Genomic DNA, 13,356 nt, shown 5'->3' with positions numbered 1-13,356 from the left:
ATATACCTACATTATAGAAACATCACAACTTAAGGGACGTATGAGCCCTGATAAGCAAGTGATTACTTAGAGTGAACTCCTATAATTTTGAGTGAACACCATTATTTTGAGCAATTATTTTTTTATTTCAATAATAGCAGACCACGTTAGTAATGCACTGAGAGAAAAATATAACTGTGCTTATTTGGGAGGGGATATGAAGCTTTCGTTATCCTCCTCCACCACACGTGTGCTGACCTATATTTATATCGCACACATTTCAGTCGAGGTGAGAAATTATGGGTGGCCAGTATTAGGAAGCATTTCTTTAAAAAATACAAGTAAAATCCAATGCGTGGTCACTCCATTGCCAGAGAAAATATGAAAAAAACCACTATGGAGTTGTGCGAAAAATGTTTATTTTGTCATGCATGAAAGTCGCCAAGTGACTCCGTCGTGTTGGATATTATGGTTCCAATATGCCAATATCCTCGTGTGAGAAGCTCCATAGAAATATACGTATTCAGTCCTCTGGATACCAAGTCTCCCATCAGTCATAAGACTACAGTAAGCCTATGTGAAGAGATCCTTATTTTCCTAACATGTTTAGTAACATGTGTTTCAATAGGAGTTACATATTAGTGTTTTTGACAAAACTTAGGGAGCAAAATAAGTAGTCTAACCAGCTGATAAACCCAAAAAGAGAAAATTTGCACATTCATGTCTCTGGCATAGGAGGGAATGATATACTAAGAAAAGTGAGAGCTTATTTTTACCTTTGTATAAGTTTTCCATTAGCCTCATTCTGAAATTCATTAACATCAAGATGGGAGAGATCATTATAATTTTTATACTGAGCATATGATTGCAGAGGAGCTGCCTGTTGATATGTCAGGACATTGTATGCATCAAGTTGGGCTCGAGAAACAGGTGCTGACAATGACTGGACTAGAGGATTGGTATTCGACATGTCAGCAGAGCTATAACAGAATAGAAAGCACAAACATTAAAAAAAAAAAAAAAATGCATACAATTTAGTTGCAAAAAATGTATGTGCCTAGTACATTTTACAACAATATTTTCAATACTTCCAATTAAAAACATAAAAAACAAGAAGGTCTGGCTCAATGACTGACAAAACAATATGAATGGCCATTTATGTGAACTATGTAAGTAAAAATACTGCCCGATCAAACCACCCTATTAATAGTTTCAGACAGTCGGGATATTCAAGTTTGATCTGCTCTCACCAGAGAAAATATTTGTAGTAAATTCCTCCTCCCAAAGCATACAAATGTAGCTCACAATAATGGACGCTATTTGTGGAGCTCATAAAGTCTTGGCATTGAAAAAAAATTTTAAACTATATAGGATACATTAATGAACTGTGTACTTTGAAATATTGCAGTTTATATGCACAGAAACTTTGCATAGTGATAACTAACACAAATAACAACATCTGCTCTGATGTTTTTCCTGGTCACTCATTTCGTTCCTTTGCAATAAAATAATTTTTGGATGAAATTTCACAAATTAGACTTACATCTATGAATATCCGTGGAAAATTAGACTTACATCTATGAATATCCGTGGAAAATTAGACTTGCATCTATAAATGTTTTTAGAAATTTAAAAAACAGTCTATCAGTACGTTGCAAGACCTTAAGGTTTTCTCATGAACAAAAAAATATGAACTAAATAAATAAAAAAAACTTTTCTGGTTTTTCATGTGCAGTCTTGAAGCATTGACATGCACAATTCAGCCTCATTACAATTTACAGAATTTCTCTACTTTTAAAGTTGTTTTTTACACTCACAAAAAACATTTTTTTTTTTCAACATAGCTTTAAAATTCGAGTTGGGATTGTGTCATGTCAAAACAAAATGAAATTTCTTTTAGCATTTTCTAAATGGTGAAATAAATTAAGATAAATGTTAAAAATATTTGAATTCAAATTTAGAAACCACTGAATGATTCCATACCTAATAACAAACACGATACTAAATGATGAATTAAATGTATACTCTCTAATTTTTCTAAACTCACTTTGGTATCCCATATTTAATTTTTATGGCTGTGTCGTAGTCTGGTGCAGGTCTGTATGATGGCACAATCGGGCACTTGTCTATCCTTTGTTGGCTGATCTGATGTTGTGGTAAATGGTTGAGAGATGGAGTGTGATAGAAAGGTGATTTTGATGTACCGGCAGTATGCAACTGTACATCCGATGATGAGACTCTGAGTGTTGTGGCAGTGGGCAATGGTTGAGAGTAGCTGGCTTGAAGAGTGGGAGTGGATGAAGTCAAAGGTGAGTTTGGCAGCTGATTATGCTGATTGATTGCAGAGGGTGATGGCTCTTCTTCTGCAGGAATCATATGCCCATACATGGCAGGATTAGAAACAACCTCGCTGTATCCACCTTCTGTATGATAAACACCCAAGCCATCTGAAAAAATGAAAAATATTATAATTTCATATTATACTGTAAAACCTCTTTTACTGACACCAACAGGGAAAAAAATTGTCTGCAAAACAGGTGACCGTTAATCAGGGGTTTGAAATGCATACTTTTGTTATACAATGGGAAAATATAATTTGGTCATAAAAGAAGGGTGACCATTAAGAAAGGTTTTACTGTATCAATAAATACATTGCACAGAGTTTACAAATATGGAACAAATAATTTAATTTTAAAATCCAAATATTGTATTTAAAAAAAATGAAACTAGTCATCTGAGTTCATATAATCCCATGCTCCAAGGTGAAATATAATAAATATATATGTTCATTAAAAAAATCACCAGACCTAGCGTTAAAGTAACATGAATGGTCTGATAAGAGTTGACTTGTTTGAAAAACTGCCAAACAACCGATATAGTCTATAAGAAATATGTTCATGTGAAGAAAAATCAAACAGCGTATATTTTCAGAAATACAGTAATTGTGATAATTATGACACGTTCATTGAAGTTTCTCAATTTACCCAAAGATTCATGGCTTTCCTGCATCTGTGCACATTTGGATTTTGTTTCTTCCGGCTATTGATAGATATACAAAATTATTAGTACAAGAACTCAATCAATTAAATTGATGATAATAACATAAATAATGATTAAAAACACTTCTATAAGCATACCTAAAAGAGAATTAATTTAGTTTTCATCCAAGTGGTGTAAAAACTGAGAAACATCATAGTTTGCTAAGAGCCACTTTACCATGGCGATTAAAAAAATTAGGTTTGGAGCTAAATATTTTTCACATGTGATTACTAAATTGGAATCTGAGACAACCCAAAATTACGAATGTATGTCATTGTCTCCACCAGCATAGAATTTCTAAGTTCTAACAAAAGTAAAAAAAAAAATATTTTTTGGCTTCTTAGAAATTTGGCAGACATTCTATACATTTGTTTTTCTATTTATCACAAGCCCTGCAATATGTCAAAAGCTCCAAATTAATGAGTATACATTGAAAAAAATGTGGTATGTTCATATTTCAGTTAATTTTGAAGGAAACACAATATGTAAAAATTATAAATCCTGTATAACTTCTTAAATTAGAGACATTGGTGTTTTTAATAATATTTAGGGGGTGGAAGAACTACCCAAAATCAATATAAACTGAAGAGCCAAAAAAACTGGTCCAGGCATGCATATGCAAATAAAGAGATATGGAACCAATCAGAGCGCTGCGGTCGGCAACGCCTATATAACACAACAAGTGTCTGGCATAGTTGCTAGATCGGTTACTGCTGCTACAATGGCAGGTTACCGAGATTTAAGTGAGTTTGAACGTGGTGTAATAGTCAGCACACGAGAGATGGGACATAGCATTTCCGAGGTAGCGATGAAATTTGGATTTTCACGTACGACCATTTCACGAGTGTACAGTGAATATCGGGAATCCGGTGAAAAATTAAATCGATGACATCGCTGCGGCCGGAAGAAGATCATGCAAGAACGGGACCCATGACAACTGACGAGAATCATTAAACATGACAGACGTGCAACCCTTCCGCAAATTGCTGCAGATTTCAATGCTCAGCCATCAACAAGTGACAGTGTGCGAACCATTCAACGAAACATCATCGATATGGGCTTTCGGAGCCGAAGGCCCACTCGTGTACTCTTGATGACTGCACGACACAAAGCTTTACGCCTCGCCTGGGCCCGACAACACCGACATTGGACTGTTGAGAACTGGAAACATATTGCCCGGTCTGACGAGTCTCGGTTCCAATTGCTTCGAGCTGATGAACGTGTACGGGTATGGAGACAACCTCATGAATCCATGGACCCTACATGTCAACAGGGGACTGTTCAAACTGGTGGAGGCTCTGTGGTGGTATGGGGCATGTGCAGTTGGCATGATAAGGAACTCCTGATACGTCTAGATACAACTCTGACAGGTACGTAAGCATCCTGTCTGATCACCTGCACCCATTCATGTCCATTGTGCATTCCAACGGACTTGGACAATTTCAGCAGGACAATGTGACACCCCACACGTCCAGAATTGCTACAAAGTGGCTCCAGGAACACTCTTCTGACTTTAGGCACTTCCGCTGGCCACCAAAATCCCCAGACATGAACATTATTGGACATATGTGGGATGCCTTGCAACGTGCTGTTCAGAAGAGATCTCCACCCCCTCTTACTCCTACGGATTTATGGACAGCCCTGCAGGATTCATGGTATCAATTACCTCCAGCACTACTTCAGACATTAGTCGAGTCCGTGCCACGTCGTGTTGCGGCACTTCTGCATGCTTGCAAGAGCCCTACACGATATTAGGCAGGTGTACCAGTTTTTTTGGCTCTTCAGTGTAATAACACTCCAATGTAGTAACAGAAAAAGCAAATTAGAGGAGAAAAAATAAATGGTTTATGGCATACTTTACAATCTGTCAGGGACAGCTTTTTTTCTGAAACCACAGAAACACTAAAGGAAGGGGAAAAAACAAATTTAGATGATAAAGTATATAGCACATCAAAATTTCAGTCTATAAATAAAAAAGAAATATTCATTGCACATAGACCAGCTATGCACTGGTCATATGACTAGAATCGCAAAAACATTTCAATTTTTAAAAAACAGTTTGTGTCAATTTCAAAATGCAAGGGAACAAACTTACAGATTATGTGCAGCAATGTTGTTTGCACTAGCACTATTAACCACCTGTTCAGAATTTCTATGGTTTCTAAAAATACAAAAGGAAAAGAAAATGTTCATAAAAAATTACAGATAACTATAAACGTGAGAAATACTGAAATACAAGATTTACTATTATACTAATAAATTTTTTAACCCTTCAGTTAAGTGCTGATGTAGTCAGCACTTAAGTAGTCATTGTTTATTGCCTGAATCCACATAAAAAAATAATAACTGCAGCAGAAAATATTTAAGTTCAATAAAAAGCTTCTAGCATATCTTTAGTTTTCAATTTTAATTCCTTGTTGATTCATTAGTCTTTCTGAAGGATTAAATTGATTTTTATCACAGACATGCACCGAACCTACTCAAGTCATTTGTTTGATTGCGACCACAGAAGAGTAGTCAAACACGTGTTCTGAATCTGATGTGTGATATTGATCTGATTTAAATTTATTCGAAATTAAAGATTGCAAATAACCTGGCAGCATCTGCATTTTTGGTATAAAATTGATGTTGCTGGATGCAGGTTTTCCAAACATATTTTGCAGTCTGAGAATCCTCCTGCAAAAGAAACAAACTTGACACAACAGAAGTGGAAAATAGACAAGAATATATATACATAGATAAAAAGTATAAAATTAATCGTCCTCCTATTTTAAACTGGTCTTGAAAAATTTTATGTATCTTATGTGTGTTTTATTTTATCAGATCATTAAAAGGTTATCTGCTAAAAACCGCCCATATGACTTTTCTGAAATAGGAAATGACTCTCATTAAGTAGATTGTAAGCCTGGCTCTACCTGTTGCAAGTGATACTTTAGTTACTATAGTATGAATGTTCAGTAATTTATAATACAAAATATATTTCATTTAAGAAACAATCTCTTAATTTTTGACTAATTTACTTACCTTAACTTTTTAAATAGTTCTCATCTAAATGAAGGCAACACAAACCTGTTGCTAAGTCAGTGAACAATATAATGATCATTTGAGTTGCATTTAAGAAACGGTATCATGTAGATTCAAGTGTGAGTGCATGTCAGAGTTGAAATCTGCATGTTTTTTGATGGGTTCACATGGTTTTCACTTATGATGGGTGTAGATGGTGTTAGTGACTAGAGAAAAGTTAGAGAATCCCCTCCTCTAAATGCTAACACTTCATGAAAAAGTACTCAATAGATTCAATACGCATGAAATGAATGTCAAATTGGTTTCAATCACCTTCATTTAACTGGATCATCTCAACGTGCTGACCTTTGATTCCAGTTATGACAGTCAAGAGAGGTTTTATTGTAACATTTATTTCAGCATGTTGATAGTATGAAATTCCAGAATGTCCTCAAACTATAAATTATATCAGGGGTCTGTTAAGACTTTTTTTAGTCTTGTTTTTGCAAACATTTTCCTTATTTTTGTGGAAAGCAAAACAATCTAGTTAACTTATCACAAGAAATAAAATGCTACATTTACGGTTTTGTTACTTTGTAAAGGGTCCCTATTTCAGATCCGAAGTTTTGTGAGAGTCCAGGAAACGGACGGACTCAAATTTTGCCTAGACAATACACCTACATATATCTACATAAATTTAAATAAATAAATATATATATATATATATGTATGTATATATATATATATATATTAATGTTTCAATCATTTAGTGTTTTTTTCCCTTTCCCAAAGAAATGCAATGAATAAACAGAGGGGTACAATAAATAATGGTTTTATAGCATACCATGTATGTCTGAACAACTCTTGGTCTATCCCTACATTCAATGCCAAAACATCGCTTGTGATGGACTAAATTGATTATTTGATCCCACCTTGAGAGAGAAAAACATCACGATCATAAACTAAAATGAATCAACTCATTTATCTATCATGTTTATTCACTTATCTGTTTACAATTTAAGTGATTTTCAATAGCACAAACACAGGTTTCATTCAATCTTAAAAAAAAAGAATATTCCCACATGAATTTATTGTAATACAGTAAAACTTTATTATTCACAGAACATTCATGTATTTAATAAACTTTGGGGACCAGAAAATCAGTTCACTATATCCCATGCAGGCATCACATACTGTGGAAAGAGTGCCAAAAATTTTGTTTGTTGCAAGATGGATTCACTATAGTGGGCTTCAACTGAATGCAACTTTTTTAACACCCAGATGGACACAGGTCCAGTTCTGGACATTTTTCCAAATGTAAGCAAATAATATGTAGGTGAAAAAAAATTACCCCCCTTTCAGTTGGGGCCCAAGAAAAAATTGGTTCCTACAGTTGGCACCTTCTGCGACAGTATAGTCTGCAGAATTTAAGGCCCAGCCCTGGATGGACTGCACCACTGGGAGGTAAATTGGTGGTTGCCTCAAATCTCAGAGATACACGATTGATTTTCACAATCTGCTGCAATTAACTTGGGATGTTTGGGTGAATAAGTACACAAAATTCAGAACAGACCATTTATGCTTTAAACAAACTGGTAATGGAACATTTATTTATTGAAAATTACGAATAGAATGTGGGTTTTATCAAAGCTGAAAAACTGCATTAAAAATTTGAATAAAAGGCAAAGGATCTGAGGATCTGGCATGACCATCGGAATGTTAATTAATTGTGTGTGAATTTCCTACATACAATACCAAATTGAAGTGCATTTAATCATAATTCTAATTCATTCAAACTTTTCACCATCATTTAGAAAACAAGAATAACTTTTTTAAAGTTATATTTACAATTCAAATAAAAATTTCATTTCACATAAAATAGATAGAACATCTACTTAATTTCAAGGGTAAAAAATTCACATAACATCCATAAAAACCTAAACACTCACATGAAGCACTGAGCAGGCTGGTCACTCATGTATCGGATAAAAATGCCCTTCAAAGAAAGACAAACAAAAAGGGCTGACCCAGAGCTATCCTATAATGAACAAAATGTAAATTATTAGCAAAAGTGTTTTCTGTAAGCTACCTTCAGATCCATAGAGTAAGTTCATTTCCTTAACAAACACGCATATAAATATTTATATACTTTTTAATTACATGCATCTGATGAATGTGAAATGAAATACCACTTATAACAGAATTTTCAATGGACAAAGATTAAATTTCAATACAAATTTTACATTAATTTTTTCATTTCACTAATTAAATATTATTGTTCAACATTAGACAAATGCATAAAATTATGAAAAACCCTAATTACATTAATTTTCAGACAAAATACACTACTAAGACACAAATTAAAAAATTACTACACAACAAAGGCACAATAACCCTTCATTATACTGTGCATGTAAGGAGATCGAGGAAAAAGTTTGAAATACTGGCACAACAGATGACTTTATCTAGCAAGATATAGACAACAGGCTACGATGGCAAGAAGAATTTTTGGAAGGAAAACTTGGAAAATCAGTTGGAATTGATTTGGACTGAATCAATCAATTTGGAATTGATCCACTTTCCCCTTACAATTTAGGAGGCGTGTGATGGATCACTAAGTTACAGAACCACTGACTTCCCCCTGGAGAATGTATGAGCAGAGTGAGATGGTACAATGGAGAGTCTGACAAACACAGTTAATGGCTCACCACAAGATTGTGACAGAGATCTCTGCATGCCCAATGAGGTGCCTGAGAAAAGATCAAAGCACAATATAATGAAGGGCAACTGTATTGTTGGAGAGAACAGATATGATGCAGGGTATAAATGAAAAAGTCTTAAAACTTTGGTGCTAAGAAAAACAGGCCAATTTATTCATCTGTGTTTAGTGAGCATAGCTGTCAACTCTGAAGAATTAGAATTCTGGAGGTTTTCACACGGATCCAAATTTCGTATAAAAATAAATGTAAAAGGGATCTTTTAAAGCATTTTAGGGATTTTTCATTAGTAAAGGGAAATATTAGGGATATTTCCCCATAGCAAAAACCGTGACATTGTGCAGGCCATCGCTAACCATGGGCACCCAGTAGGTTAAAGTCCTTGGGTTAAATTACCTCTCAATAATCAAATCTCACAAACCAAAAAATCTCAGTTGGGCCCAAAATGAGACATATGGATAAAGCAGATACACGCGATCATGCCAATTTTGGATCGAACGGCCAGACTGACACTTGCTGATTGTCAAATGTGGTGTTTTCTCCCCAAAATTTTTTTTTTTTTTGTAATTTGATGAAATTGCGACAACTTACACAACGCTTATGAGACAGCAGTTTTTTTTCCGGATAAATTCTCGGGGAATAATTTTTTTCTAAATGTAGGGATTTTTTATAATCATGGTCAGAATTCTGTAGATAAAAGAATTTTTCAGGAATTCGGGAGCCTCTTGGAAAGTCCGCGAGACTTGGCAGCTATGAATGAGGGACATATCAGGCTATACATGTTCTGTAGATGAAACTTAAATCACTTGCATCACTTATGGTATAAAATCTGTACGTCAAATTTCTGGTGCATCTGATCATTCTTTAATGCATTGCATTTACTCTGAATAGTAGTGTATCTTCATATATTTGTTGCAAAAAATGAGAAAAAAAGCTAAAACACAAACCTTGCCAGTGAAACATTCCTGACCATATCCTTCAAGATGCTGACATTCCATTATGTAATAGATTTCTGCGAGCTGCTGAGACAGACCCTGGAGAGTACGATGTGTGTGAATCACTTTTTCCATGATGGCTTCTTGGTTCCCTTTAACACGAGCAATGTGCTGCAATTATATATGAAGATGTCAAATAATGCATATACCTAAGCTTTAAATATTGCAGGTCAGAGACATGATACAAGAATGTTAGATATAACTATCTCAACAGAGCATGCGTTAAAACAATCATAACTTATATGTTTTTGATATTGTTCACACAGAGCAAGAAATTTGTGTCATATCAAAAAATTTACTTCAACATTAAAGTTTTGATTACTGGCTAAGAATATAATATAAGAATGCTATCCCTTTTTAATAGGTAAAACATGACTATAATGTAAATCAATGTATCAAATGTTTGAAGAAAATAATACCTTTGGTATAAGGCCGAAATTGGCGAGATATTCAGCAGTGTGCCTTTCAGGATCATGGTCACCGAATTCGGCTGTAAAAATTTAAAAAACATCAGTAATTTAAATTTTTCTATCGATGGAAATAATTCATAATCAATCGAGACAATATCAATGGGCTACCTTGCAAACTATAACCAGCTAAAAGAATTGTTTGTTCTTCACTGCAATGTAGCTTCCCTTCTATTATGTCAGATTTCAACTGCAAAAAATAATGATACCTAAAAAAAAAGAGAGAAAATACAAAAGCATCAGAAAAAGTATAGCTATCTATCATGATTTCAATTCAATTTCAAATATTTTGGTGAGCAATCACAGATGCCTATGCATTCTCAGACAAATTTTCTTTGAAGCAAGTAATAATGATGTCATTAAATTTTAAAATTTTTCCTCAAAGGAAGTGAAAAAAAATTTCCAAGAATAGTTTTAGAAATTATTTATGAAAATTACAAATTCGAAAAAAGTCAATGTGTGAATTATGAGATGTGTTAAAAAAAGTGAAGATACATAAGCTAATATTCAAAATCTTCTTACTAAGCGTCCATAACCAATAACTTTATGGTGCACACATTTTTCTAAATAATTGCTGCCATTACCCAAATACTTATTCAGTCTGGATCAGTGTTCGCCAACACACATCTAGACATGTGATTCATTCATCAAAATTCAACTTTACCCATTAAAATTTCATGGAGGAGTGAAAACACTCCAAATTTCAAGTACACGGTTTTTAAATATATAGTAAAACCTTGTTAAGTCGTCACCCTGATAAGTCATCACTCCAGTTAAGTCTGCATTTTTCTTCAGACCCTTCCAGCTCTCATAGACCACAATGTTATTAAATCCTTGTTTACTCGTCGCTAATTTTGGTTAAGTCATCACTATGAAAAAGTTTGAGAAAGAGGAACAGACTATTTTTATGGCCCCCATTAAGAAAAAAAAGCTTGTTAACAGCATTGACATGTGCTTAAGAGTCACCATAAAATCCTATATACCCAAACAGAACAGTTTAAGTAATGAAAGTTACGCCGTGGAAGTTCATTTACAAACTAAGGTACTTGGAACGTTGGGGACTGTTCAAGCCAGATCTCTTTTCTGTATGGGCTCTATTGGAGAAATCGCGAGACACCCAGGCTCTATCGCAAGAAGCAACGTAAGCACTTCGGGGGGCGAGGCAGGGCATCTCCGGCAAAACCAAAATTTATTGATACGTCAAAGAATACATATAGTGCAAGGAAATCAAAAATTATGTAAATCGAAGAATCAAATGAATCAAGTTAAAGTCAAAGTGCAACGGGCACGGATAATAAATAATTACAGAAAGCATGGACGTAATTTAAGGCTTGAAACTTAAACAAAATATCTGTGTTGAAAAAAATAGACATTCTTTCCCAAGTTGAGGTCTTCTGTTTACTTTTCCCTGCCCAGGGCCCCTCCACCAAGTCAAAAATGTTCGAGATTACTTTGTAGTTGCATCATGAACTAATGATGAATTCAAACACTAAAATTGAATTTGATGTATATGTAAAATTAACGTGCAATAGAGAGTTCTGTTATGAAGAAAAGCTATTTATTTAAACAGTTGCTCTGTTAGTCTAAATTAAAAAATTATTAGTATAAATCAGTGTACAGTACATTTCACCACAATAATTTAAATAATAAGAGATAAAAAGATAAAAAAATTGCTGTTTTTTTCTTTCGCAATCTATAAATGTTATTAATATATTGTTATTTTGATTCATACTTTAATAAATGTCATATTACTTTAAATTTATATGATTTTCATAACATTGCACATTAAAACTGATGGAACTCTGCTTAAGCCGTCATAATTTTTCGATAACTTGAGGTGACGACTTATCAAGGTTTTACTGTAGTATTACTCTATTTTTAAAAATAAATAAATACCCCTCATTTTTCAAAAAATAACCCCTTGAAATTACTCCTCAAAATTTTTGTTTTGGACAGCATTGGTCTGAATACTATCATCTACATCTCAGATGTAGAATTCTACCACCTGCTGCCAGAAACTGCATTTCAAATTTGATCTTATCATAGATGTGTTATCCCGCAAGATTTTTCTTCAGGTGAAGAAACAAGTGGAAGTCACTGGGTGCAAGACAAAGGTTGTATGGTGTATGGTCAAGAACTTCCCATTTGAATGAAACGTTGCCTTTTGACACTTCTAGAATGATTTTTTGTAATTTTTTTTTAAAAATTGCAAGACACCAAATCGCACAAATTGTTACCTCAGTTATTTGAAGAAGTTCATTAGAGATCACTAACAACCTACAGTTCCTGTGATCATTAACATCATCCCTGCCTGCTCAGAATTAAATAATCATACTTTATTGCATTTTGTCCATTTATAATGTTTGGAAACAATTTATTTATGAATATCTGCTAATTTAAGCGATTCATCTGTTCGCAATAGGTGAACACACGACACACCTCACAATTTGGGAGATTCTAAATCAGAACAGCAATGACAAAAGGGACCAAGGTCAAATGTAGTGTTGCCAATATATGCACAAAACACAAGCTTTATGCCTGTGTGCATTTTTGTGTCATTGATGTATTTTTATTTACCAGAGAGGATATATTTGTTCAAATCAGAAAAAATTCAGCACATACATAACATGTTTGAAATACATACTGTCAGCACTCATTATAACAACTGCGCCTTATAGCCACTGTTCCATCCTATAATAAGGTCCAAATGTTTTTCTTTAGCTATAAAGACCATCCGATATGACGCTCCTTTTTTTTTTTTGAAGGAATGGTGCGCAGTTGTTAAAACGAACGTTGATAGTATTTCTATGGTTTTCATACCATACATCAATCAAAAGAAAGCAATGGTTAGCTATACCTTGCAACTTCATCATGTAACATGTTCACATCCGAGACAAAATACATCACACCTAGATACAAGCTGCACCCTTCTTGAGCATACTTGTCCATCTGTTTCTTCAGAGGACGTTGCAGATCTAACCACCAGTATCCCCCTTTCTTGGATAAAAAGCACAGCCCAAAGTATTGTGGCTATGAATAAAAAAAAGGGCACAAAAAATTAACAGACATGATAAAATGATAAACAGACATAATTAAAAGATTAACAAACATTTGAAGAACAGAAAATTGTATAAAGGCATGAAATATAGTGATAAA

At 34.1% G+C, this 13,356-nt stretch overlaps 1 protein-coding gene across 1 annotated transcript in view; it reads right to left on the bottom strand.

Annotated features, from left to right (window-relative positions):
- The window catches only part of Pez (protein tyrosine phosphatase non-receptor pez), a 38,661-nt gene that overhangs the window by 17,561 nt on the left and 7,744 nt on the right, over positions 1-13,356 (bottom strand). The window contains exons 3-14 of the mRNA XM_089235884.1: positions 13,058-13,230; positions 10,312-10,409; positions 10,153-10,223; positions 9,686-9,844; positions 7,971-8,059; positions 6,866-6,953; positions 5,612-5,694; positions 5,114-5,179; positions 4,875-4,920; positions 2,964-3,018; positions 2,027-2,426; positions 756-959 (exon numbers count right to left, since the gene is read on the bottom strand). Of these exons, the coding sequence (XP_089092010.1) occupies positions 756-959; positions 2,027-2,426; positions 2,964-3,018; positions 4,875-4,920; positions 5,114-5,179; positions 5,612-5,694; positions 6,866-6,953; positions 7,971-8,059; positions 9,686-9,844; positions 10,153-10,223; positions 10,312-10,409; positions 13,058-13,230 (1,532 nt within the window). The remainder of the gene's footprint in view (positions 1-755; positions 960-2,026; positions 2,427-2,963; positions 3,019-4,874; positions 4,921-5,113; positions 5,180-5,611; positions 5,695-6,865; positions 6,954-7,970; positions 8,060-9,685; positions 9,845-10,152; positions 10,224-10,311; positions 10,410-13,057; positions 13,231-13,356) is intronic.

Source organism: Pholcus phalangioides, unplaced genomic scaffold, assembly GCF_987345545.1.
Source record: "Pholcus phalangioides strain wild (caught in Gottingen) unplaced genomic scaffold, Ppha-v1.0 ptg000009l_1, whole genome shotgun sequence".
Lineage (NCBI taxonomy): Eukaryota > Metazoa > Arthropoda > Arachnida > Araneae > Pholcidae > Pholcus > Pholcus phalangioides.
Note: the sequence above shows the minus strand (reverse complement) of the source record. Positions and strands in the feature narration are given on the sequence as shown.